The sequence below is a fragment of the Lethenteron reissneri genome, chromosome 29, assembly GCF_015708825.2.
Source record: "Lethenteron reissneri isolate LAM-NWPU_2019-01 chromosome 29, ASM1570882v1, whole genome shotgun sequence".
In the NCBI taxonomy this organism is placed as follows: Eukaryota; Metazoa; Chordata; class Hyperoartia; order Petromyzontiformes; family Petromyzontidae; genus Lethenteron; species Lethenteron reissneri.
The window spans coordinates 9,733,079-9,756,847 of NC_083807.1; the positions used below are offsets into that span (position 1 = coordinate 9,733,079).

The following is a 23,769-nucleotide window of genomic DNA, read 5'->3' on the forward strand; positions in this document are numbered from 1 at the left end:
GATAATCGTCACTTATGTTGGCCATGAGCGGGAATCGAACTTAGGTCGCCGGGTTTATAGTGCAGCGTGCTAACCGATGCACTACCGCTCCTCACATTATATGCAGTTATGCACACATACAGACTGTTGGCAAAAAAATGTCATTGTGAGGGACCGGTAAAATGTTTGAGAGAAGGCGTGAGACTCCTCAGGCTGTTGTGAAGCTTCTCTCTCTATCTCTCTCTCTTTTATTGAGAGCTGTAAAGTTTCTTACACAACTCTTCGTTATGACCATGACTGATGCCTACGTGGCTTTTTATTTTATAGAATACTGCTCCGAGGTACTTCACAATGGCTCTCCTTTATGGGTCTTTTCTTATGAGTTCATTACCAGGCTCCTCCATGGGGTTCTCATATGAGCTTCTTGTGTTTGTTGTCCCCTTCGATGTGACCCCCATAGGGGGGCTTTGACGCTTCTCTCCGAGAAGGCGCTGTCATTCCCCCTCTTTGAGAGTTCACCGCGAGGTTTCTTTACGAGGCTTCACTGTGCATCGCTCCGATGAGGATCCTCAGATATGATCTCCAATCAGACTCGTCTGTACGAATCCACTCTTCGAAGCTCTTCTATAATGAATGCCCTTTGAAGTTATTCTATGACGCTATTCTATGACTATACTATTGCCCGTGTGTATTCTGACATAAATCCACTCTGTGGAGATCTCCAATTAGGGGTTTTGTTGTTTAATTCTGCATAGCCTATCGGCTCTAAAGTCCAGCATGTTGGTATAACTCACAAATATTGCATCAGCTGTGATGTTCATGGGACATACATTTATAATGTGCTTGTAAATACTGTATTGGCAACACAATTACCATTACGAATTGTTGCCTGACAACATAGCTTTACATTATATGTGTATTGGTGCTGACAAATGAATTGCTAACAACATGTGACTAATCTTGCCCTGTAATTATATTTATTAGGGGGATGCGGGACCAAGAGGACCTCCAGGCTACCCAGGAATCGTGAGTGTTTAAAATTCACATTTAAATAATATTCTTTGCCTCGGGCACAGAATAGCTCTTGAGTCATAGTTATTGTTTATTTTCATATCCTCAGCACAGGGTTACATGGCTTGAAAACAATGATTTGCCACCGGGCTCATTTGTATGTGTTGAATCGTTCAAATCCGCTAATTGCTTAACAATGCGTTTATTAAGCAAGTGGAGGATAGCGTTCATTGGATAAATTGTCGTTGTCAAAGCTCATTATCTGCTGGGAAGTAAATGTAGCTGACCCTTTGCTGCCTTTCACAAAAGTTGGTCCTGTTCCTCTCATATCAGAGCCCCAATCCCACATTTTAAAGAAATACTGCAAACGAGTTAATAAGAATGTATTAATAACTAAATATGAATTTCCCGCTTCCCCCAGGCTTTCGTTTGGGAAAAAATGTCATATCATTAGGACCTAATATTAATAAAGGGAGATTATATTTCATATATGGATATTTTCATGCTTGCTGAATAACCTTTTTTTATATCCATTTTAATGTGTGCCCATTGTAAAGGGTATTTGTATGCCTTTATTCATACGTTGTGCGAGTGTTTCTTTTTGTTGCAAATGGGTTTGAGAACTATATTCTGGAAGATGTACTCTAATCTGTTCGCCTTAAGAGATGCTGCTCCCATGGCGTAATGGTCAGCACACTGGACATAACAATCCAGAGTTCACTGCTTCATTCTTTCGTGCGCACGGCAGTTAAAACAATGGGACAAACTTCTTAAATGCCCCTGCGTCTCTGTCTACTCAGCAGTACATACGGGTGGTTCACCACAGTGGGTCTACGGACAGGTCGCATGTGCTGCGGTGAAGTGTGGGTTCTCCCCACCCTCTTGAAAGATGTCTGGCCGGCATGGAAGAGCAATCCACGTACCCTCCAGAGAGACTCTGGAGAGCTGGCCAGTGGACGCCCCCTGGGCGACCAGTGGCTTGAGACAATCGGATGGCTGCACCTTTCCCTGAACCTCATTTGATCGAGTTGATGGCCTCAAGCATGGTCACAATGACTGCACAGAAATGCCACGATATTACATTTGGGAGTTTCACTTTATAGTTTGGCACGAAGTTTCGGCTCTCGGAAATAAATGAAAATAATTATTTTGTTTAATTTGGGTCACACATTCTAGATTTGAAGTTTTTGTGACTGCAAGGATCCATACTCTTTGTTTTTTTTCGGTAAAGTCACCGAAAAAAAACAAAGAGTTTGCGTCACATTTTCAGAGCATTAAAAGGTATACTGTACATGTCTGCCAACAGTGGTGTGAGCAAATAATGAGAGGCTTCCACCTTTACTCTTTCGCTTATTTTAAGTATTGCATTACCATACTTAGTGTCTGCATATTTTCCAAACTCAAGTGAAATGTATATTTTACGAACTTTATTTTTTATTGTTGTAATATATATAAAAAAATGTATCACATATTATGTGGCAATCTTTCAGAAAACGTAGATATCGATTACTAATCTCAAAACAATATCGATGTATTTGTTAACGAATCTAAAATTCAGTTGAAAGTCTATTATTTGTTGAAACATATCTGTGGATGTGATTCCGTGACACCAAGCTTTCGTTATGGAGTGGTTTTTTTATACCCGTTTACAACAATTATTGCCTTCAGGGAGACGGTTTAATGGCAAGCCACTTGGACGGTGGGATGCACGTAAGTAGCATTGATTTTTTAGTCCACAGAACCACCATAATATTTAAACAGTGTGTGCCCATACACTGGAATGCCAGTGTCCTTTGTAGTAGCAATACATCTTTAAACGTCTCGGTCCCTGAAGTGTTGGCCGACTTATCTTTGTTCATGCAAGTTGAGGTCTGAACATTTGTGTGTTTGTGGATGTGCCTACAAGAATATGGTAATCATTGTGCTCTTGAATTTATTTTCTCATATTTTATTTTAATTAAGCACTCAAACATAAGCCTATGGGGAGAATGCTGGCTCCGTCATTTGTGCACTGTGTTATGGGGTGCTCTGACCTGGAATACTAAACTAAAACGTGTATATTTTACCATGTAAGGCCCACTGAGCTATATCGTTTTTTTCATAAGGGACCTGGCCACAAATTATAGCTCAACAAAGTGTAAATGTATAGCAAGCAAATACTCTTCACGCATGTTTCTAAATGTGGAGGGGAAAAACGGAGGGCCTGGAGAAAAATCCTCGCCACCACGGGGAGAACATGCAAACTTCAAATATATAGGCATCGTCAGGGTCGGGATTGAGCAAACGGCTTCCTGTATACCAGGCAAGGGAGTTAACATCTCACCATCCCCCAATGCCTAAAAATATATTTCTGAGCATGGGGCGCCATAGTTATTGTTAGCATATAATGACATATTGATCAGTCCAGGCCACCACCTTCCTCTATCAGTTTACCGCGTAAGCTTTCATGGCCAATATTATTAATCATAAAAGGCTTTTTTGGGTTAGATCGCATAAATATAAATGTGTCGTTAGCCTGCCACCATCCGACACAGCCAATTAGCAAGGTTTGTCACGTAAACAAATTATGCCAATTAGTTACTGCTTCAGCACACTGGTGTGTTGGAGAGTAAACCCACAACATTAACAATTTGAGTACGACTTTTCGCTGGTGATTACAACCAGCTTCATGAATTGTGAAGAAGTCTTCCTGTTTTCTTGTTTCAGTCGTTAGTTTACGTGACAAACCTTACTAATTGGCTATGTCAGATGGTGGCGGTTTAATGACACATTCATATTTACGCAATCTAACCAAAGAAAACCTTAATTTTTCTTCCTCTTGACTAACCTGCACTGATCAGCCTGAAGTATTGTTCAACCACTCTGATGATCGACGTGGCATAGGGAAGCTTTCAACTGGCACCAAATTGCCAATTGGGTGACAATGATTATGTTAAATGGACTTAAATCAATTGGCCCGAAATGTAACCACCACGACATCAGGTTTTTATTGTAAACATTAATACATTTACTAGGCATATGATTATTTTACAGGTATTTATAATATATTTTTGTAGTTTTACAAATGCAGTGTCTCGTGTCATTTTCTCTCTCGCAGATTTACACGTATAATAGTTATGCTAATGACTTAGCTTAGCATGAAATACTTTTTAAGTAGAAGTAATCTAATGTTAAAGTTTGAAGGGTTTCAGTCGTGCACAATTTCACATACTCATTCGGCAGTGCCAACATTGAGGAGGCATTCATCCAGCACTGGATAGAGACTTAGTTAACGGGGGTAAATTGTAATTGCAAAGTCGGCACGCGAAGGCAAGTAGTAAGCATCTATTTCAAAGGCCATTATGTTTCCTCTTCTATACTCGTCTGAAACATGTGAATAGGTAAAAGTTCCCACATTTTGTGCCACCCAGTGATCTGTCCCAGATAGTTATACGTCCGGCCAGGTAACATTGTTTCGAGAGTACTTGACTCACAAATGTAAGGTTGTGTATTCAAATATAATTTATTTAATTTGTTCCACTAAGATTGATACAACTATCCCACTATGTTGTTCTATGAGGAGACTGGCTCCCACCATGGCAATGTGGAATTTCCACAATCTTTTCACAGCGATCACTCTCCATCGTTCAATATACGTTTGAGAAATGAGACATTTTTACTTTTTTTTAATCCTTTATTGGTCTAGGAAAGGCTCAATGAACCTCAAAACTTTTTTTAAAAGGCATCTCAAAACAGGAATTTTAAAAACTCATAGGATTGCCAGTACAGTATTAAAACATCCTATGTTACTTCCACCCACCACTCTATTGTATAATTATCACACGCCTGCTTAAAATTTTACTTCTATTTTAAAACAAATTGCACGTGTTGATTCAAAATTGTCTTAAATTCTGGAGTGTGACCTTTGTGCAATGGGATGCAGGGCGTGCCAGGCCTGAGGGGAGAGAAGGGGGATCGTGGGGAGCCAGGCGAGAGGGTAAGTAGAGCAGCAGCAGCAGCAGTACCCTGCCATCACCTCATGACATCACTGGTGTTTGCATACGCAAGGTCAATAAAAAAACAATAATAATAATGATGATGATGATTCATACTGAGCACTTAATCTCCCAATGTGATTTCACATTCAACATTTTTCTTCTTATAAAAACTGTGTTGGAATTCTGAGCGAGGACCCCGACAACTCTCAACCGCTGCACCTTTATGTCCCAGCCCAGGGTTGCCACCTCGGATTTAGGTACATTTTTTTATCAGCGAGTTTCATGAACTCGGCTTAGTTACCATTGATTGCACCCATAACACTGTGCAAAAATAGCATTGGCGTATATAATTAGGCTGTAGTCACGTTGTAGAATGAAATAAATAAAATAAAATATTCCAAGAAGCAGCGACGCGTAATTTATCGCAAGCTGGAAAGCTCGGCCAGTTTACGAGTGTCAGCTTTCAGGCTTGTTATCTGTCAAGGCGTGTTGCTGTGCTGTTGATGGGGGACTTCTTGTTATGCTAGTGACAAAATTGGTATATTATTAACGAAAGAAACCACGGAGCTTTACACTGCGTGTTAATAGAAAATGACAGTTTAGTGCGTCATTATTTTAACATTTTTTCTTGTTGTCTTATTGCTCTCAACACGTTAATTTACTGAAATGTTAAACACTGTAATGTAAATATAATGTGGCTAAGTGATGCCATGGGCATGACTCTCAACTTAAGAATTGAAAGGGTGTGAGTTCCTAATCAGAACGCAATTTCAGCCGAAGCTCTGGAGTTTGGGGGTTAGAAGGCCCCGGTTATGATCTTAGTTAAAGGTGTACTGTCCATCATGATTCTAAGATGGAGCCTTTGTGATAAGCCAGCATTGCATGTTTATGTATGATGTGTGTGTGTATATATATGTATTTACTATGCACGTATTATCGTGCAATGTTTTAGGGATATGCTGGAAGAGATGGTTCCCCTGGCATAATGGGCCCTGTTGGACCAAAGGTGAGAGCAGTGACACATTACAAAGCTCAGCATATCCATAAAAACGTCATGTATCACCTTGATTAAAAGCTTGCAATTGACCACTGATACCGATGATACTAAAGCATCTTCTCCCACAATGTGGTTTAGTTTTTATGCTTTATGAATGTAAGTTCGTGGATTATGAAGGTCATTTCAAGTGCACCCCTCCTAAATGCTGAGCGCGAGATTTTTTTCCTCCTCTTGAAAAATACCCATGGGCTGAAGGCTAAAGCGTTCCTTCTGTGTCAGGCTTTTGTTTAATCACTAAATAGACGACGATTGATTTCATTAGTGTCCTTGTAAGCCTCTGTGTGTGCAGTGGCTCCCCACCTCGCTTGCCCGTGCCTGAAAGCCCCTTGTGTTGAGATGTATCTGTTGCCGCCATGCTCCGAGTACGACGCAGCGTCGGTGCCACCTCCTGGTGACTTCACCGAAGAGTCGCGCGTGTCCCAAAGCGCACGTGCACTGCGCCGTGCTGACCTTCGTTGGAAGGAGCGGTGGTGTAGCGGTTAGCGCGCTGCGCTACGAACCTGGTGTCCCGAGTTCGATTCCCGCTCATTGCCAACAATCAGCGACGATTATCTGAACCGGTCCTGGGCCTCCCCTAGGTCGATTCAGCCTCAAATGAGTATCTGGTGCGGTGCGTAAAAACACTGCCACTGGGGAGACAAAGGTGGCGGGACGTGGTGCTGGTCACCCACCCCCCTCGTGTGTCGTTCTGGCCTTCGTTAGTTGCTCGCTCACAGCAACTTGCCCCGTAAGTTATTACAGTGGGCAAACGGAGATGTTAAAGCATTTAAAACCAAAACAATCTAAAACAAAAGGCGTTTAATAAGGACAGCAGAATAGCAGCAGTTTCCAAATAATAGGCAATCAAGGGTGTACACATTACGATATATTATGATGCTGGTGGTTTGTTCTTCTTTAAACACGTTTCTTTTCCCAGGGTGAAAGAGGAGAAGCAGGTGCTCCGGGTCTCCCTGGAGATAGAGGAGACATGGTGCGTGCTTTATTCTTCTTGCTCACGTTAGGATGGAAAGGCAAGAGTTGTGAAACATGTTATATAGTTGATCGTTAACTTTCGTAAACCGTTTCCATGAGGCAGCATTAGACGCTGTGCGGTTTGGACCTCATCGCAATCGCAGTTCGGCGATCCTTTAATCTCCCACGTTGCGTCCGAACGCGGTTTCCTGGATTTCAACCGATGACGTCGGGGAGTGGAGTTCTTGTAGGTCTCGTTGGAGCGGCAGAGTGACGATGTCCATAAATCTTGTGGTTACTCCCGGGTCGTCACGACATCGTGCCGGAATATCGGCCGGGGCGATGTTCACCGGCACCAGAAGCCACGGAAGTGGAGTGGACTTCAAGGCGCGCTGTTGACGATACGAAGTGCGGTGTTGATTTCGGGGTCGACGAGGTCTGTGTGAGAGCTGGCACTCCACACTGGGGCACGGTGCTTTGTCCGCGGTGGCGTGGATCAGGGCTTGCATCTGTATCTTCAATGTGCCGGTGTCACTTCCCCACGTAGTTGCTGTAATTTTCCAAATAATGTTCATTAGTGTGCTTAATTACACTGATAACATGAACTACATGCTCAAGAATAACTACTCAAGCATATACTTTGGCCGAGTCTGCATAAATATGGTACCGATTATAATAAGCAATGGCTCATCGAATGGTCATGATAGAAATTGTAATCAGCCAGCGAGATGTCCTGACACTATTGAACGCCTCTTGACCCCAAGTGCCATGTTGAAATACCTATCAGAGATAAATAACATGCCTTGAATTGGGTTGTGCTTGTGTATGGTTTCCTAATATCGGAAGGAAGAGCGTTTCAGACGGCCGCAGAAGCGCATCTGAAAGCACGCGATGCAGTGAACATCTTTGTTCAATGGCTTGTGTATTGCACAATCATACTATAGCTAGTGCTTAAATGGCTAACCTTGGCTGTCCCATGTCATCATTTTCGAGTTTACTTCATCTTGTGCTCCAATAAGTTTTGACCAAAATAATACACACAAAGTAGACTCCACAGCAGGGAGTCATAGAACTATAAGGCACATGGACAAGGCACGCATATGCATGGATTATGCAATGTTTCATCGACATCACCATAAGGCCATGATCATTCCACTGCTGGATGAAGGCCTCCCCGAGCTGTCGTCCTCCCCCATGGTCCCGCGGGCACTAAAGCCACCCAGCACATGCGCACGGGCTGATTTGGAATGCTTTCAGAAGTGTTTTATTTTCCACCTCATTATCATCATCACCATCATCGCAATCTAAGTCGTCGTCAAGGTACATAAGTGCACCTTGACAAACGAAAGAAGCACCAAGCTGGGCATGTTGCATTGTGCAATGGTACAGGAATGCATTGCATGCAAGTGTAAACTGACACAGGTGACACCATTGGTACCTCATTTGCCAGTAAAAAATATGATAATTGTTTTTTTACTCTGGCAACAAAACTGACACCTTTTTTTATACATTATCAGAGTTATGTTTTTTGTTTGCATTATGACTGCAGGTATTGTGGTCTATGCAAACATGACTCCTCGTAAAAAAGGTGTCAGTTTTGTTGCCAGATAAAAGGGTAAAAAAACAATTATGACACAGGTGAGTAGAGAAATTAGCGTGTTCGCCTCTTGGTGTCATGATCGGGAACCTCGTCGATGCCGGTGAATGTGAAAACATTTTTGGAAACTGCGTGAGTTCTCACAAATGCGTTGTCTGAGGTGTTCGCCGGGTTTTCAGTTTCATTTATTTGGTATAGCCCTGTGAGCCATTCGGCTCTTGAATCGGGTGCAACTGCAATAAACAAAAAACAAAAACATGAACAAGAAAACATATTTTATCAAGATTACAGTAAATTTAGTTGTGACGGTCCCACCTGATGACAGAGACTTGCGTTGCCTCCGAAACGTCGTGATTTATTATTTTATTTCTATTATCGTTTTTATTATTTTTATTATTTATTTTTATGTTTACCTACGTGACTTTACTTTCGTGCAGTCACAAAAGCTTGAAATCTAAAACATCTTTTGATGTGTGGGCACCGTGCTCATGGGGGACACCGTCCTCCTTTAGTCCACCGTGCTCTCACGCCCTTTACGAGTCACCCTCTCTTAATGAAGGTTTAGACAATGCCTTACGTATCCTCCACAGGCCAGGCGGTGATAAGGGTCTTCCTACCTTATTTAGAACAGGATCTCAAAAGCGTTTAATGTACACTGCAGCCCCTCGTCTAATGTTGGATGTTAACAATGAAGATTAGTTAAATGTATAGCTTAAAGATTCTGGTGACCTTTGGTTATGTGTTAGCTTTGCTTACAAAATAGTGATTCAGAGCCAGGACAGAGCTGGGTGGGTAGGACAGCAGAGATTCCAGTCATGAGCTCATGGGTTCAAGTGCTGGCATGGGTCAGTAAAATGATCACAGCCTGGCTCAGTGGTTGTCCCATGGAAGGCCTGTCCCTGCCACAATGACTTGGAATTCATACCAACAAACTCAAGAAAACGAATTGTAAAGAGTGCCGTTTTATGCTCACTTGAGCATGGAGGAACTTTGACTAAAGAAAAAAATTCCTTGCGTGGTCTAATGTGCATACCTGTCAACCGCTTATCAGTGCCTACCTTATTAAAGACCAATTCAGACCCCATTGGTCACCCCATGCTCTTATAAATATCAACGTTCACCCTACAGAGTCATATCACAAGGGAGAAACACAAACAAATAGACAAAAAAACATGTTTCCTGTATTGAAACGGCTGTATGCCGTATGGACCTGGAAACTAAATTTTCCTGTACAAGAAGCCGTATGGGTTGACATGTATGAATGTGTGGCATTTAAATACAATACTTGTTTTCATTAAAGCTGTGTCTGTGTTTGTTCAGGGTGTGCCAGGATCTCAGGGTCCAATGGGGCCTCCTGGTGTGCCTGGACCTCACGTGAGTGTCCCTTGCTCATATATTTGCATTTCGTATTTTCATTAGAAAGTGCACTGAATATGTAAGTTGTGAATAAATTACGCAGCGACCACAGCCTGACTCGTGCTTAGTTTAATGTCGCATTAAGTCGTACAGAAAAAAAGTCTAAGCTTAGATGCAATATCACCCTAAAGAATTATTTAGCCGTTATTTTGGTATGATTTGTCCAAGAGATAAACTGTCTCATGTAGCACTCCGCTTGTTTATACTTAATATATATACTATATTAATGTATACTTACATACATTTAATCACGATTCTTTCCTGTTCCATCAGATAAAATTACCATAATATATAGGCTGTACCTTTTTGTCTTTTTTTCTGAAAATATCTGTCTCTGATAAATAATAAAAATAATTGGGCAAATTATCAAGACAATGTTTTGCATTGGTTTTTATTTTATTATACGAAACTGGCCCATAGCCACTGGAACAAGAACACTTCATCGCTGCATTTTATATATAGTGCACAACACGAATGAGTCACAATTATAAACATACATTGTGTGGTGCTAACAGGCCTACGTTATATGCACATTTGTGTCTGCACATTCACACAAACGTGTCCTCTTTCTACAGAAAAGGCTAAGGCACTCGTGAGTTGCATGCGATCAGAACAGAGCGGAAGACGCACAACAGAGGAAACGGACACAGTTTGAGTCGAGTGAGGTCTGAAACTCGCTGGTTTGCATTCGTGTTGTTTTTTTTATCCCCAGGGTTTCCAGGGACCACAGGGACCAGCTGGACCTGCCGGACTGAAAGGAGACAAGGTGAGTTATTGAACCTCTCTCTCGTGCTATGCAACACACGTGCGTGTGGAGTGGTGGCACAATGAATTATTGCACTGAGCAATGAACTTGGTGACCTATGAACCTGGTGAGTTTCATTCAGTGATATCTAAACTGATCCTTGATCTCCTGCTTCACAAACCTGCACTGAGCAGCATGGTGAAGTATGGTTAAACACCCCCATGAACAATGTGGCTTGGGGAGGCATTCATTTATGAGAAGTGCATTGCGTGCATGCAAATATAGACGTGTGAATGAATGCGCATGTTGGTGCCAGTGTTTGAGTGTCTTTATGTGTGTGGAGCGGAAGCGTAGTGGTGAGCGCACTGCACCATGAACCCTCTGTCTCAAGTTTAATTCCTGTTCACGACCCATAAGAGTGGCAAATACAGTATTTGACCTGGTTCTGGGCCTCTCTTAAGTCGACTCAGCCTTAAATGAGTACTGTACTTGGAGCAGTGTCTAAACAACAGCACTGGGGAGAGAAGGGCAACCGGGCGTGTTGTCAACCTACTCCCACATGTGCTATGCTGGCCTCCTGTTAAAAGCTATAGGGGAGATCTTTGTGTGGGGAGCGGAGGCTTGTGGTTCGCAAAATATGCTGCGAACGTGGCCACGTGAGTTCGATTCCCAGCCATGTCTTACATCAGTCGCGATAATCTGAACCGGTCCTGCGACTCCTCTCGGTCGACCTCGCCCTCACTGAGTACTTGGTGTGGTGTACACACATCACCACTGTGGAGACGAAAAAAAAGAGCCAGGTATGGTGCTGACCACCCACCCTCTTGTGTGCCGTGCTGGCCTTAACAGGTGGTAACTAACAGTACTTTGCCCCAAAAATCTTATTAAGTCTATATGGGGCATCTTGTATTTCTCTTTGCTGTATGTGTCTGATAGTGTGCATGTGTGTGCATGCTGGTGTGTATCTCTGTATATCTCTGTGTATGTGTGTGAGCCTGTGTATCTACGTGTGTTTGTATTTGTGTGTATCTTGTGTTTTGCCTTCTTGTACAGGGGGACCGGGGTTTGGATGGATCCAGGGGAGACTCTGGAAGCAGAGGACCTCCTGGGCTTCCAGGAATGCAAGGCCCCATCGGAGAGGGGATTCAGGGATTGCCTGTGAGATTTTCTAACAAAGACACGATTGAGCAATTTATCACAAAATGTTGCTGCCTTCCTTTGAACCAGCGTAGAGAGTGGATAGATACGAATGGTCCGTGGGTGTAGGAGTGGGCTGTGTGCATTACCTCGTGTAGTCATTGGCCTGTTGTACACGGCAATTTATTCACCGAAATGCATAATTCCATTGTCAGACATGTGTAGGCAGTCACAGTTTTGGAGGTGTGGCCTACATGTTGTGTTTAACCTCAAATGAGTACACGCACTTACATTTTCGCCTCGTGTATTCAGGCTATCCATTTAGGCGGAGATAAGCTGCAATGCATTGGTTTTGTAAGCAAAAACCACTGGATTTTGTAGCAATGTTGTTGCTAACTACTGTTGCGAACCGTTATATCCCACAAAATGGCGAACGCTACATTTTACGGTAGCATTCGCCATCCCAGTGAGGGATACTTTTCAATGAGCGCTGCAGCTAAGCTGGTGTAGCTGCGCTCTCTCATTAACGTATGAGCCATGGCCTGAGTGATCTAATCAGATTCACTGATTACCCACGCTCTCAATCTTTGCTGCTGTGCATTTAAATGGCCAGAATATGCAGGAAATAGCTCAGAATTATTATCAATCAGTGATTAATATTCACAAGTGGCTGCAATTAGATTTTTGCTTTAAATGTAATAAGCAAAACCCTTCTCTTGACATTACAGGACTGGTGGTATCGTTTTTTTTAGATCTGCACAGATTTCATTCGCGGATATGTGCCTCGATGCCATAGATTTTAGGAAACCTTTTGAAAGCGTTCCGGCACATGCAATGTCAAGTGCAAGCCAGGGTTATGTGCTCAGCATAAAAATGTGATATCTTCCTGTTGTGTGTGTTTTTTACCCCCCTCTCTCATACTCTACGGTCAGAACATAAAGAACCACACCACTGAATGTAGGACAACACCGTTAGTCTCCTGTGAATACCTTTGATGATTACTCGTTGGCTTTTCTTTTCAGGGTGAGTCAGGAAAACAAGGCCCGTCTGGTGTCCCTGGAATGCCAGTAAGTGTCCATTTATTTTCTTCACTTCCTTCGGTCTCTCGTTACTTCCTTTTATAATGTATCAACAATAGAGGTTTTTGGGTTAGTGTTGTGGTGCAATGGTTCTGGGGTGTTGTGGTGCAGTGGTTCTGCACACTCAACTTGCAACGCAGTGGCAGCTGATTTATTCTCTCGGTGCCACAGTGGAAACAATGCCGCAGTTGAAACAATGCCAGTTGAAACAATGCCACAGTTGAAACAATGCCACATTGAAACAATGCCACAGTTGAAACAATGCCACAGTTGAAACAATGCCACAGTTGAAACAATGCCACAGTTGAAACAATGCCACATTGAAACAATGCCACAGTTGAAACAATGCCACAGTTGAAACAATGCCAGTTGAAACAATGCCACAGTTGAAACAATGCCACAGTTGAAACAATGCCACAGTTGAAACAATGCCACAGTTGAAACAATGCCACATTGAAACAATGCCACAGTTGAAACAATGCCACAGTTGAAACAATGCCACAGTTGAAACAATGCCACAGTTGAAACAATGCCACATTGAAACAATGCCACAGTTGAAACAATGCCACAGTTGAAACAATGCCACAGTTGAAACAATGCCACAGTTGAAACAATGCCACAGTTGAAACAATGCCACAGTTGAAACAATGCTACAGTTGAAACAATGCCACAGTTGAAACAATGCCACAGTTGAAACAATGCCACAGTTGAAACAATGCGGCGGGTATCTTAAATCCCCCCCTGCCCCCCACCTGCATTCACCCCTCCCCGCCATTGTCCATCTAACAGTATAAATAGTTACACCGCATAATAGAGTTTTTTGGGGGGTTAGATCTTGTAAATATAAATGTTTCGTTAAATCCGCCACCACTTGACATATACAATCAGTAAGGTTTGTCACGTCAACAGAACATGCCAATTCGTTACTAGTGTAGAGGTTATCGCCACTCACCATTCAGTAACCTGCAGTACCACTGAGTGTTACCTCCCTAGGAAAAGCCTGGGGTCAAACAGAGGTGAGAGCGGATCAAAACACCAATTCCTGCTAGGAGAAATTCCCGGGGTCAGAGAAGGTGAAAGCGGATCAAAACGACGGTTTGAGAAGGACCAATCAGAAGGTTCGGGAAGGACCAATCAGAAGGTTCCAAGAAGGGGCGTGGCTGGGACGGAGCCAGCCACGAACCTGCATAAAAGCCAGAGCGCTGAGAGCTCGAGTTAGTTCTCTCCACACGAAGACCGAAGCCCGGGCTGAAGATAGATAGGACCCTGGAACCAAGCCTTGCAGCCCTTCTAAGGCCTGAGGCTCAGTGTAACCAGTGGTCGGGACCCACAGACTCCGTGGTCGGGTCAATTAGCCTCCTCTAGGTCCCAGCCGGAGGACGTTAGGTTAGTGGGTAACCCGTGAGTAGGTCCCGCCAAGTCCGGAGGCCATACCTCCCTAGGTATCGGGTAAGGGGACCATATACCTCTTGTGTGTGTTAGGGACCGTGTCGGAAGAAAGACAATAAACAGAGTGAGCCTCATAAAGAAGTTTATTTGTCCGTGATTACAACACTACACTAGTACAGCACACCGGTGTGTTGGAGAGTAAACCCACAACATTTCCAATTCCAGTATGACGTTTTGCCAGTAATTACAACTAGCATCATCAGGCGACAGCCAGAGCTGTAGAGACATCTTCCTGTTTGGGTCTTAAATACATCGATAAATGTGATGTCATCACTTGTGAGCCAATCAGGTGTGAAGGCCAAAGGAGTGGGGAGGGGGGGGGTATGAATGTATGCATATAATTACAATAGATGTGCATTACTGGTTGGGTTATTCAGGGTAATCAACATACATTATGCATGCACATTGTGCATGCACACCATGAATGCAGTGTACGTGTTTTGCAATGTATGTGTTTTCATATATGTTAAATAGTGGCTAATATTTAACAATGCATCTATTAATGTATATCCTTAAACTCACAGAATTTGCATAAAATGGTATGCGCATGAACCTAACGTTTTCTATTTTATATGTTTCATGTAATGGGTTCACATCACCCCTGTAGCCATAAGCGGTGGCTACATTCGTTCTGTTCGTAATTGCTGCTGTATTTTAAAGTTATTATTTACTCCTCTTTAGGGAGAGAGAGGCCTCCCTGGTCTTTTGGGGCCCCCCGGCATGAAGGGTCCTCCTGGGATCGGTCGCGATGGCCAGCCGGTAAATCTCGGCTGATTATTTTCAGCATCTTTACATTATACTCGTATGACACAATCACGCAATGCACTGTGACTACATGGTGGGATAATGACGTTAGGCCAGATCTTGGAGATCGCGCATCTACTGATGAAGCAGCTGTAATGACGTGCAAAGTTGTGCTCACAAACAAACAAGGAGACACAACGTCCGTCGTGTTTTGCACTCATGTCATGCGATCACCACATCGCATGCACAGTACAATGGTCTCAGCCTTGTCCAGATCACCATTATCTTGAGTTGAATGTGTGGTCGTATTGTTGTTTGAGACCATCAACTCAAAGGGTTGAAAGACGTGGCCATCCCAAGAAGGCAGCAATGAATCAAAGAGGCCGTTTTCATCCCTCATTCGGACTCGTAAATATAGTTGCGATGACTTTTTTCATCATTTGCAAAAAGCGGTGCATTTGAACTGTGCAGCAACCGTGGGATCTGGCGGAGGGTAGGGAGAGTTGGCAACAAGGTGGCATCAGCAGCTTGGGCCACGATGACGATGTCGTTATTTTGAATGTCACGCATTGTTTAATTAATGTATGCCTGCCGTGTTGTTCTGATTTTTTTAACAGGGATCTAGTGGCTCACCTGGTTCGCAAGGACAAGAGGTCCTTAACATTTCCTATTTATTGTATTATTCGTGTATTTTACTCAATAAATTGCGTACTTCGTATTATTTATATATTTTCCCTCACAGGAAAAAAAACTCTTTTTTATTATTTGAAGAAACGGGAAAAAGTACATATTATTATTTTTTACGTCCAATGTTATACGTGAACATTTTACGTATGATATCACGTGTTGCTTGAGGAAGTAAAACAATCCCATGGTTAAAAATCACATGCATAAAGATTGCACTTTCTCTCACAAGCAAGCATGTATAACTGCAAATACATTTGAAGTCTACTGTACAGGTTTTTTCGGTTGCCCTGAACAGCTCTCCCCACGTATTGGGACGCCGCGGTGGTGAGATGTTATCTCCCTCGCCTGGTACGCAGGAGGTCGTGGGTTCGATCCCAACCCTGATGATGCCTATATATTTGGAGTTTGCATGTTCTTCCTGTGGTCACATGGATTTTCTCCGGGTCTTCCGGTTTTTCCCTCCACATTTGGAATCAACATCACGCGTTTAGAGTAGTTGACTGCTGTAAATTTCCACGTGATGATAAGTCACTTAGTTGAGTCATCATTTGTGACCAGGTCGCTTCTGCAAAAGAGCTCGATAGCTCAGTGGGCCTTGCTGGTAAAGTAGAAACGGTGTAGTTTTAAAACAGTGCTCGGGTTGCATTGCGCGTTCTTCGGTGCAACGTCCGGCAACTCGCCCCGTGTGCTGGGTGCTTCTCAAGGTGAAGTGAAACGTCGGGACACCATGCCGGACAGAACGCAGTGAAATCTGAACCACCTCTTTATCGCTTAATTTTGCTCCACATTCAATAATTGTCCCACGTTCACGGATTATCATATGTTATGCAGTTATGCGTCCCCCACCCAACAAATATCTTTATTCGTCAAGCAAGAGTGTACCCTTTGTCCGACTCCACTTTAGACCCTTGTGCTTAAATTGTTCATGAAGGTCGATGACAATAGAATAATTGATCATTTTCATGCCAGCAAACCGTTAAGCAAGCCATATTCAGAAAAGGCTTTTCTATCATCAGTCAAATGAATACAATTTCATGATTGAAAGTTCAAGTAAATGTCAAATACCATTATGCCCAGCTGTCACAAACGAAGGTCAAAATGAAAAAAATCTAAATAATAAAAACCACTTACAAGGGCCAGGTAGATACTTTGTGATTAAATGAAGAAAGAAACCCAAAAATGCATGTGATGAAAATGCATACACCCTAATTAAATATATCCTCGTTTCTGAGAACCTAAACATTTTGTTTTCCTTATATTTTTTTCAAAAACTGCATTTGGGATACAGTGAATGGGCCGGCAATCAATTTCAGGGCCACGCCAATATATTTTGCTTAGCGGGTATTCATGCAGTTTAACTCGCATATTCTCATGCTGTTTGTGCTACTCCTTAATAGAAACCTGGTACGTGCAATCTTGGTTGGTAGTGTTGCCTCATTAAATGCCACTGTAACATTCCACAGGGACCAAGAGGCTTTCCTGGGCCACCTGGGCCTCCCGGTCCTGCTGGGCAGAATGTGAGTGATATGTTCTCTTCCACACATTAGTGCATTCATTCACCCGAACCACCACTGTTACAAGTAGCCAATATCAGAGCACCACATCAAACCGTAACAAATATTGCCTTCACTGTTTCTGCCCAATAACATTGCTGGCACTCAGAGGTTGATGAACCAAAATTTAGTTTTTATGTGTTTATTTTGACCCAGTGAAACACCCCGCCTCTGTATTATTATTAAACCCAAACCAACATGATTTTCTGGAGTGCTCTAACTTTAAACGTCAGGTAGCCCAGCTGTACTTGTTTAACAGGCAAAACTTTGCTGATGAGACTTAGAAATTTGAAACTTCCCCGTGTTGCCTACTTAAACAAATGATTTAGCAAGCGCATAGGCTAATGAATGTAAATATATATTTTTTCTTGTTTATTTTATACCTTCATGGATTCCATGATGCAGCTCTTCGGTATTATAGTTAATTAAAATTTTAATCATTTTATGGCTCCGATTTATGAACTCTTAATCCCAGCGGAAACCTGAAACCAAAGGCAGCATACACATTCATGCTTTACTTGTTAGCGATGTGTTTTCTACTCAACATCTAGTAATTGATAACTGTTCATATGTTCATTCAAAACTGTTCATATGTTAGCATTCATCAAATTTCGACTTAAAGGCACCACCCTATAGAAGGATGTCTCCATGTCAGTCAATCTCTCTATTCTTTACATTGTTAGTCTTCAAAATATATTGTTTTATCTCATGAGGTACAGTAGTGTTAATGATGAACGTGGGTATTTTGGCTGCTATCATCCGAATCTCCACGCGAAGAATGTGAACTTTTCCATACCTAACATCAGCGATAGAGAAATACAACAACTAAGGTCCATTATGAATACCCACAGAGTAATGAAGGACACATTTAAATCTAACCTCTGAGACAAATAGAAAAGAAATACACGAATGAATGTGTATATAATATTTATCCAGGAAAGCCCCACTAAACTGTTTTTCAGGAGCATTCTGCATTGGTACATTTTGCCAACTCATGTATTAATATCGTATAACATGCCAGTATTCACCCGCAAAGGCACCAATCTTGTCTTCGAATCGCAACACATTGTAAAAAATATTGGCACATGAATAGTTTTCCAATATCTCAAATCAATTACATGTAGCAGACAGACATGAAATGTGTTGATGCTTTACAAATGAAATTAATTAGAGCTATTAAACGCTACTTGGAAATAAGAAGTGATGTAATTGTACCTATTGTAAAAAAGCCAAACAGCAATAAATAAAAGCAAAAAAAAATCTATAAACGTGAGTGCAGTGCATTTTGGGCGGCACATGCCCCTTTTTTAAAAGGGAACAGCCCAAGTCACATTAACGATCACGGATTCTCAATACATCTCGGGTAAACAAACAAAACAAGACATTCCGTCACCATTTCAAGTTCAGACCGTCTTAACGTTTGCTACCTTCTGGGTGGATTCTTCCCTAGGGCTCTCCTGGGCGGGATGGAAAACCTGGCCCTCCGGGCTCACCAGGGCCAAATGTAAGGACGCCATTGTCCATTAAGTACAATTCCGTTTGCTTTGTTAATGGTCCCATCTCCTTGCTGCGTCTGCTGCTACTGCTGCTTGCCATGATAGTATGTGTTAATTATTGAGAAAATGCAAGGCAATACAAAATGATGCTGAGATAGAAAATTATAGTTGGTTAATGTTACAGCTCATTGATTTTCATCAAAAACAAACTTTTAGTTTTTATCTTTCAGCAAATATTTAATTGTATGTCCTTTTTAAAATTTGCTAACAAAATTACATTGAAATAATATTCATTTTTTTAGAACTATATTTTTGCAACAAAGAAGTGATTCAATGAATATACAAAATGTAAATGTGTTATTTCCTTTGTTTTTAAGGCACCATATTCTACCACCACTCAACGGGAAATTCAAGATATGGTCAAAGTAAGTGTGGTTACAAGAAATACTGTCATTTTCTCAAACACCATCTTGATCTTAAATGTATGTCTTACATAAGCATTGTGAACAGGCATATTTGGTGCATTTTGGCTCTAATTTCGGAATGTTTGGTGAAAGTTCATAATAATAAAAATATATGCTGCGAAAAAAAGTGAGTCTTGTTTTAGTTGCTTATGAAAGACTAATCTGTTGGGAAGCCAAGTGGCTTTCCAATGGTGATATTGTCCCCTGACATAAAAATGTTGCATTTTTTTCCACCAACTAGCTCAGGGACGACGGTGGAGATGAGCACCACCACTCGGGGAAATCATCAAATATACGGTCACAGCTATGCTGAACTGCTTTGTAAAAAAATTAAACGGTACTATTGTGTAGGTTTTTGTGGTTGTGCTGCATAGCTGTCCAACGTGTGGCTCCACGTGCTGAAAGCTTCTTCAAGAACTTGGAGCGAAACGTCAGACATCGTGCCAAACAACACGAAAACACGTCGGAGAGATTAGCCATTCAGTCTAGCGCACATCAGAATCCTGCATCGAGACCTATCGAGAGTTAAACGCCTGTGACTAACACGCACTGACAGATGTGGGTCTGTGTCTGTCGTCATTCCCAGGGCATGTGCAACAAATGCGAGCCAGGCATGGCAGGTCATCCTGGCATCCCGGGTTATCCGGGCATGAAGGGAGACCGAGGGATGCCTGGCCCACTGGGCCCTCCGGGACGCGACGGATACAAGGTAAGACGAACAGCGCTGGCCACACCGTGGTGAACCCTGACCCAGAGCTGGCCCCGCTCTGATCGTTTTGTCCGCAACAGCCCTCGAATAACGTTGACTACAAACAGAGTTTACCGTTACCATACCAAAGGGCCGTTAATCTGGCACATTGCAGATGGGGTTGGTGATCACATCAGCATCACCATCATGAAGTATTATCATTATTATTTATACTATGCCTCCCATGCAGTACATCTCAAGGCGACAGGACAGAGAGGTATTTCAGATTATTACTCAGTGAGTGCAGATCAAATACAATGTTGAATAAGAATACGGTAGGGACATATACACAGCAAATGAGACTAAACTAAATTGAAAAGCTCAAATGTGCATGAGTCTATTATCCTTTTTTTTCACTTCATTTGAGTTATCACACAGTTCATCGTGTGCTTTGTACTCCCATAGGCACATGTGATACGTAGCTTGTATTAGACCAGCAAGTAAGTTGTTGACTGCTTTGTGTGAGTGTTTGAACATTATTTCCTATAATATGTGCTTGTTTTCTATCCAGCCACTCACATTATCTAACACGTGAAAATACCCAATGATAACATTGGCCAAATATCCTAAGCAAAGGCCTTATAAAACATAGGCTAGACAATCCTTTGAGACTGCCCGTGGAGCCAAAAAAAGACATGGATACTTTTTTTATTATGTGATTTTAAGAAACACATGATTTTGGAATGACAATGAATAGGTTTTGCAAATGCTCAAATGTGTTTCCTATGACAAAAAAGCATTTTCATGAATCCAGTAATTTTTTCAAAATCTGTGTTATTATTGTTTACAACACCTCTGAAATCTGGATAAGTTAAATAAATATATTCATAGGGGAAGATTGCAAATCACTCATTGCATTATAGAAAAAAGCCTACGTGTTAAACTCGTAAAAAAGGGTATTTGTTTAAAGACAAAAGCTTCAATAGACAGCTGGAATTCATGTCAGTATTGATGAGCATGTACATCATGGCATATGGTGCTTCTGCTTGGCTTGTTTTCAGCAAAACGAATCCACTGATATGCCCTACTATAAGAGCTGCCCAGGGGCTTCCTGCGGGCCCAAGGGAGAACGCCACATGGGCCCCCTTATTTCAACATTATTCCTCCATCCACGAGCCATTTGTGAGAACCTCTATATGTGTAAAGCCTCGGGAAAACCCACCCTTCGACCCCCCCTCCCCCTGCCATCTCCCCCTCTACCAGCCTTGCACACTATATATAGATCATGGGAAAGGCTACACAGTGGATATGATGTGATGCAACTTGATCATTTGCACTTTGCAGGGTGAATCAGGAGAAGCAGGTTCTCCAGGTGACCCAGGATCCTCGGGACCAAGTGTAAGATGGAAAAACAAAATAAAACGTTTACCCATGAACATGTATTGTTCTTGGTTCTTTCGGTAAAGTCACGTAGAAGGGAAATAATAATAAAATAATATAAATATAAAACAATACAAATTCTCAAACGTCGTGAGAATTTGTATTGTTTTATATTAATATTATTTTCTTATTTCCCTTCTACGTGACTTTACCGAAAGAACCAAAAATATAAATCCCTGCAGTCACGAAAGCTTTAAATCAAAATGCATTGTTCTGTCTACGAGCACACCCCATTGTCTTTGCTAATAGCACCTCCTGGTGGTGCAAATAAGTGGGCTTCTGCTCAGAGCAGCTCTTTACATGGGTAAATGTGAAGCCCCGCTCTGTTGTCCTTCCCCCGCACCTCCAATGAGCACAGTTGGCTACTTGCGGTGTGGAAAATTTTCTACATACATATAGTTGCACATTGTGTGTGTATGTGACTCGACGCTTCGCAACACGTTGTGCTTCCCATTGTTTCAACTGACTTCTCTATCAGTGAGAGCAGTCATCCTTAAGCTGATGAACATACTAATACTTGTTTTTTGCTAATTTTTATATTGTGTTATCTATGCCTTTGAATTCGTACGAATGCAGCTGACGGTACTCTTAATGCGGTATACATTGGTGTGATTGCCACGATGTAGAAATAAACTAATAATAAATATTTTTTAGTCGAGCAGCTTCACTTAATGATGCTAAATATTTCATAGCATGCGTTTGCCCTTCTCTTCAAATGACACCTCCTCCTCCCTTCTTAATCAGGGAGCCAAAGGTGAACGTGGAATGCCTGGGTCGCCTGCTAACAAGGGTGATCAAGTGAGTGCCTAATCACGAACATCATTCACACGCCGGTTGCCCTATTGTGGACTCGCTGCCGTGCGGCAGGCGTTGCTCTGCGCGAACCTCAACATTACCCTGCTCTAGACGTTATTATCGTACCTCTCCTCCGTTTAATGCATTTTTTACAATCACAAAAAAAAATCCTTCCATTGCGGTTCAGGGGTCTCGTCCTAATTAAACCACTCATATCACTTGACTGAAATAATGCGTGAAGGTGATTATCGGCGCATTCTCGCTGAGTGGTCGCAATAGAAATATCTTCGTGGCTAAGGGAAAAGGCCATTGTATGCTTTATTGTGGATGGACTTCGAATTAAGCACGGCTGGTGTGTCGTTCTTTTCACCCTTGGTACGTAAGATGGCGATTGTATGTCTCGCCAGCACCATGCCCAGGCATTACAGTTGCTTCCCAATGCCTGTAATTCTCACTTATGGTTAAGTTAACCGAACCATGCATGCATGGCTTAAAATGCTGGCTATTACGATATAACTACAATGTACGGACCACTGTGAAACGGAGCAGTGCTGTCTGCGGCATCATGCCTACGATGTCTATGCTTTCCCGAACATCAATCCGACCGTAAAAAAAACAATCATCTTCATCTGTTGTAATTATCATAAAGGTCAGTGTAAGGAATACCTTTCCTCCAGTCATGCAATTAACTTACAACCCACAGTTGAAAATTAAAATGTCAATCACGAACAACCTGAATGGTTAGTCATGTGATTTCCCCCCCCACCACCAACAAGAAAATATTGACCACTGTTTTAAATGTAATGATAATGACCTCTGTGTGTAATGGCTGTATTTAAATTTTAAAGAAATTACGCATACTTTTGTGAATTTGCTGATTTACAGAATTTCAGTGGTTACTTGGTCTAGCTATTTTATTATCCTATTTTGTGTGTACATATCATCCCTCGGTATTTTTCACGTATAATGGACTTTTTATGTAAGAATTCCCATCCATTATTTGATGCACGATTTAGTCACACTGAAGCAAGTATTTTGTTGAAACCGAGGGAAATGGGATTTTTTTCACCTAAATCACAAAGGAATGGAAAGGTTGGTGATTGAAAAAGGCCAGCGCTTGCTGGCAGTAATGTCCATTGGTTCAGACATTGACAAATGTGTATTGATCTCAATTAGGCAAGCTGTTAATTACTTTAACAACATATTGACATGGAGTGCCAGAGACTAATATAAGGCAACGGAATCTATTCTACTATCTCAATACAGCTATGTACACAATATGTGTACATGTACATACGTGATGTACAGTATGTGTGTGTAGTATAATAATATTTTGGTCGACAATAACAATACAAAACAGTTATTACGAGGATATTGTTAAGCGGAGCCTTACTGCAGAGACAGAGAAAAGCTATCATGTTCCTCTCTACTTTGTTCTGTTATCAGTAATGTCCAGCAACAACCAGGCTCCATAATAAACAAATGCATTTTGCCTGTTGAATTA

At 42.0% G+C, this 23,769-nt stretch overlaps 1 protein-coding gene across 5 annotated transcripts in view; it reads left to right on the top strand.

Moving 5' to 3' along the window:
• Positions 1-23,769, top strand: part of LOC133349228 (collagen alpha-1(I) chain-like) — a 177,583-nt gene that overhangs the window by 119,759 nt on the left and 34,055 nt on the right. For all 5 annotated transcript variants that reach the window (XM_061562546.1, XM_061562548.1, XM_061562549.1 and 2 more), the window contains 17 exons: positions 964-1,005; positions 2,659-2,700; positions 4,913-4,966; positions 5,920-5,973; positions 6,941-6,994; positions 9,893-9,946; positions 10,701-10,754; positions 11,787-11,891; positions 12,893-12,937; positions 15,080-15,157; positions 15,760-15,795; positions 17,293-17,346; positions 18,833-18,886; positions 19,256-19,303; positions 19,929-20,051; positions 21,375-21,428; positions 22,215-22,268. In XM_061562546.1, coding sequence (XP_061418530.1) covers positions 964-1,005; positions 2,659-2,700; positions 4,913-4,966; positions 5,920-5,973; positions 6,941-6,994; positions 9,893-9,946; positions 10,701-10,754; positions 11,787-11,891; positions 12,893-12,937; positions 15,080-15,157; positions 15,760-15,795; positions 17,293-17,346; positions 18,833-18,886; positions 19,256-19,303; positions 19,929-20,051; positions 21,375-21,428; positions 22,215-22,268 — 1,005 coding nt within the window. The remainder of the gene's footprint in view (positions 1-963; positions 1,006-2,658; positions 2,701-4,912; positions 4,967-5,919; positions 5,974-6,940; positions 6,995-9,892; positions 9,947-10,700; positions 10,755-11,786; positions 11,892-12,892; positions 12,938-15,079; positions 15,158-15,759; positions 15,796-17,292; positions 17,347-18,832; positions 18,887-19,255; positions 19,304-19,928; positions 20,052-21,374; positions 21,429-22,214; positions 22,269-23,769) is intronic.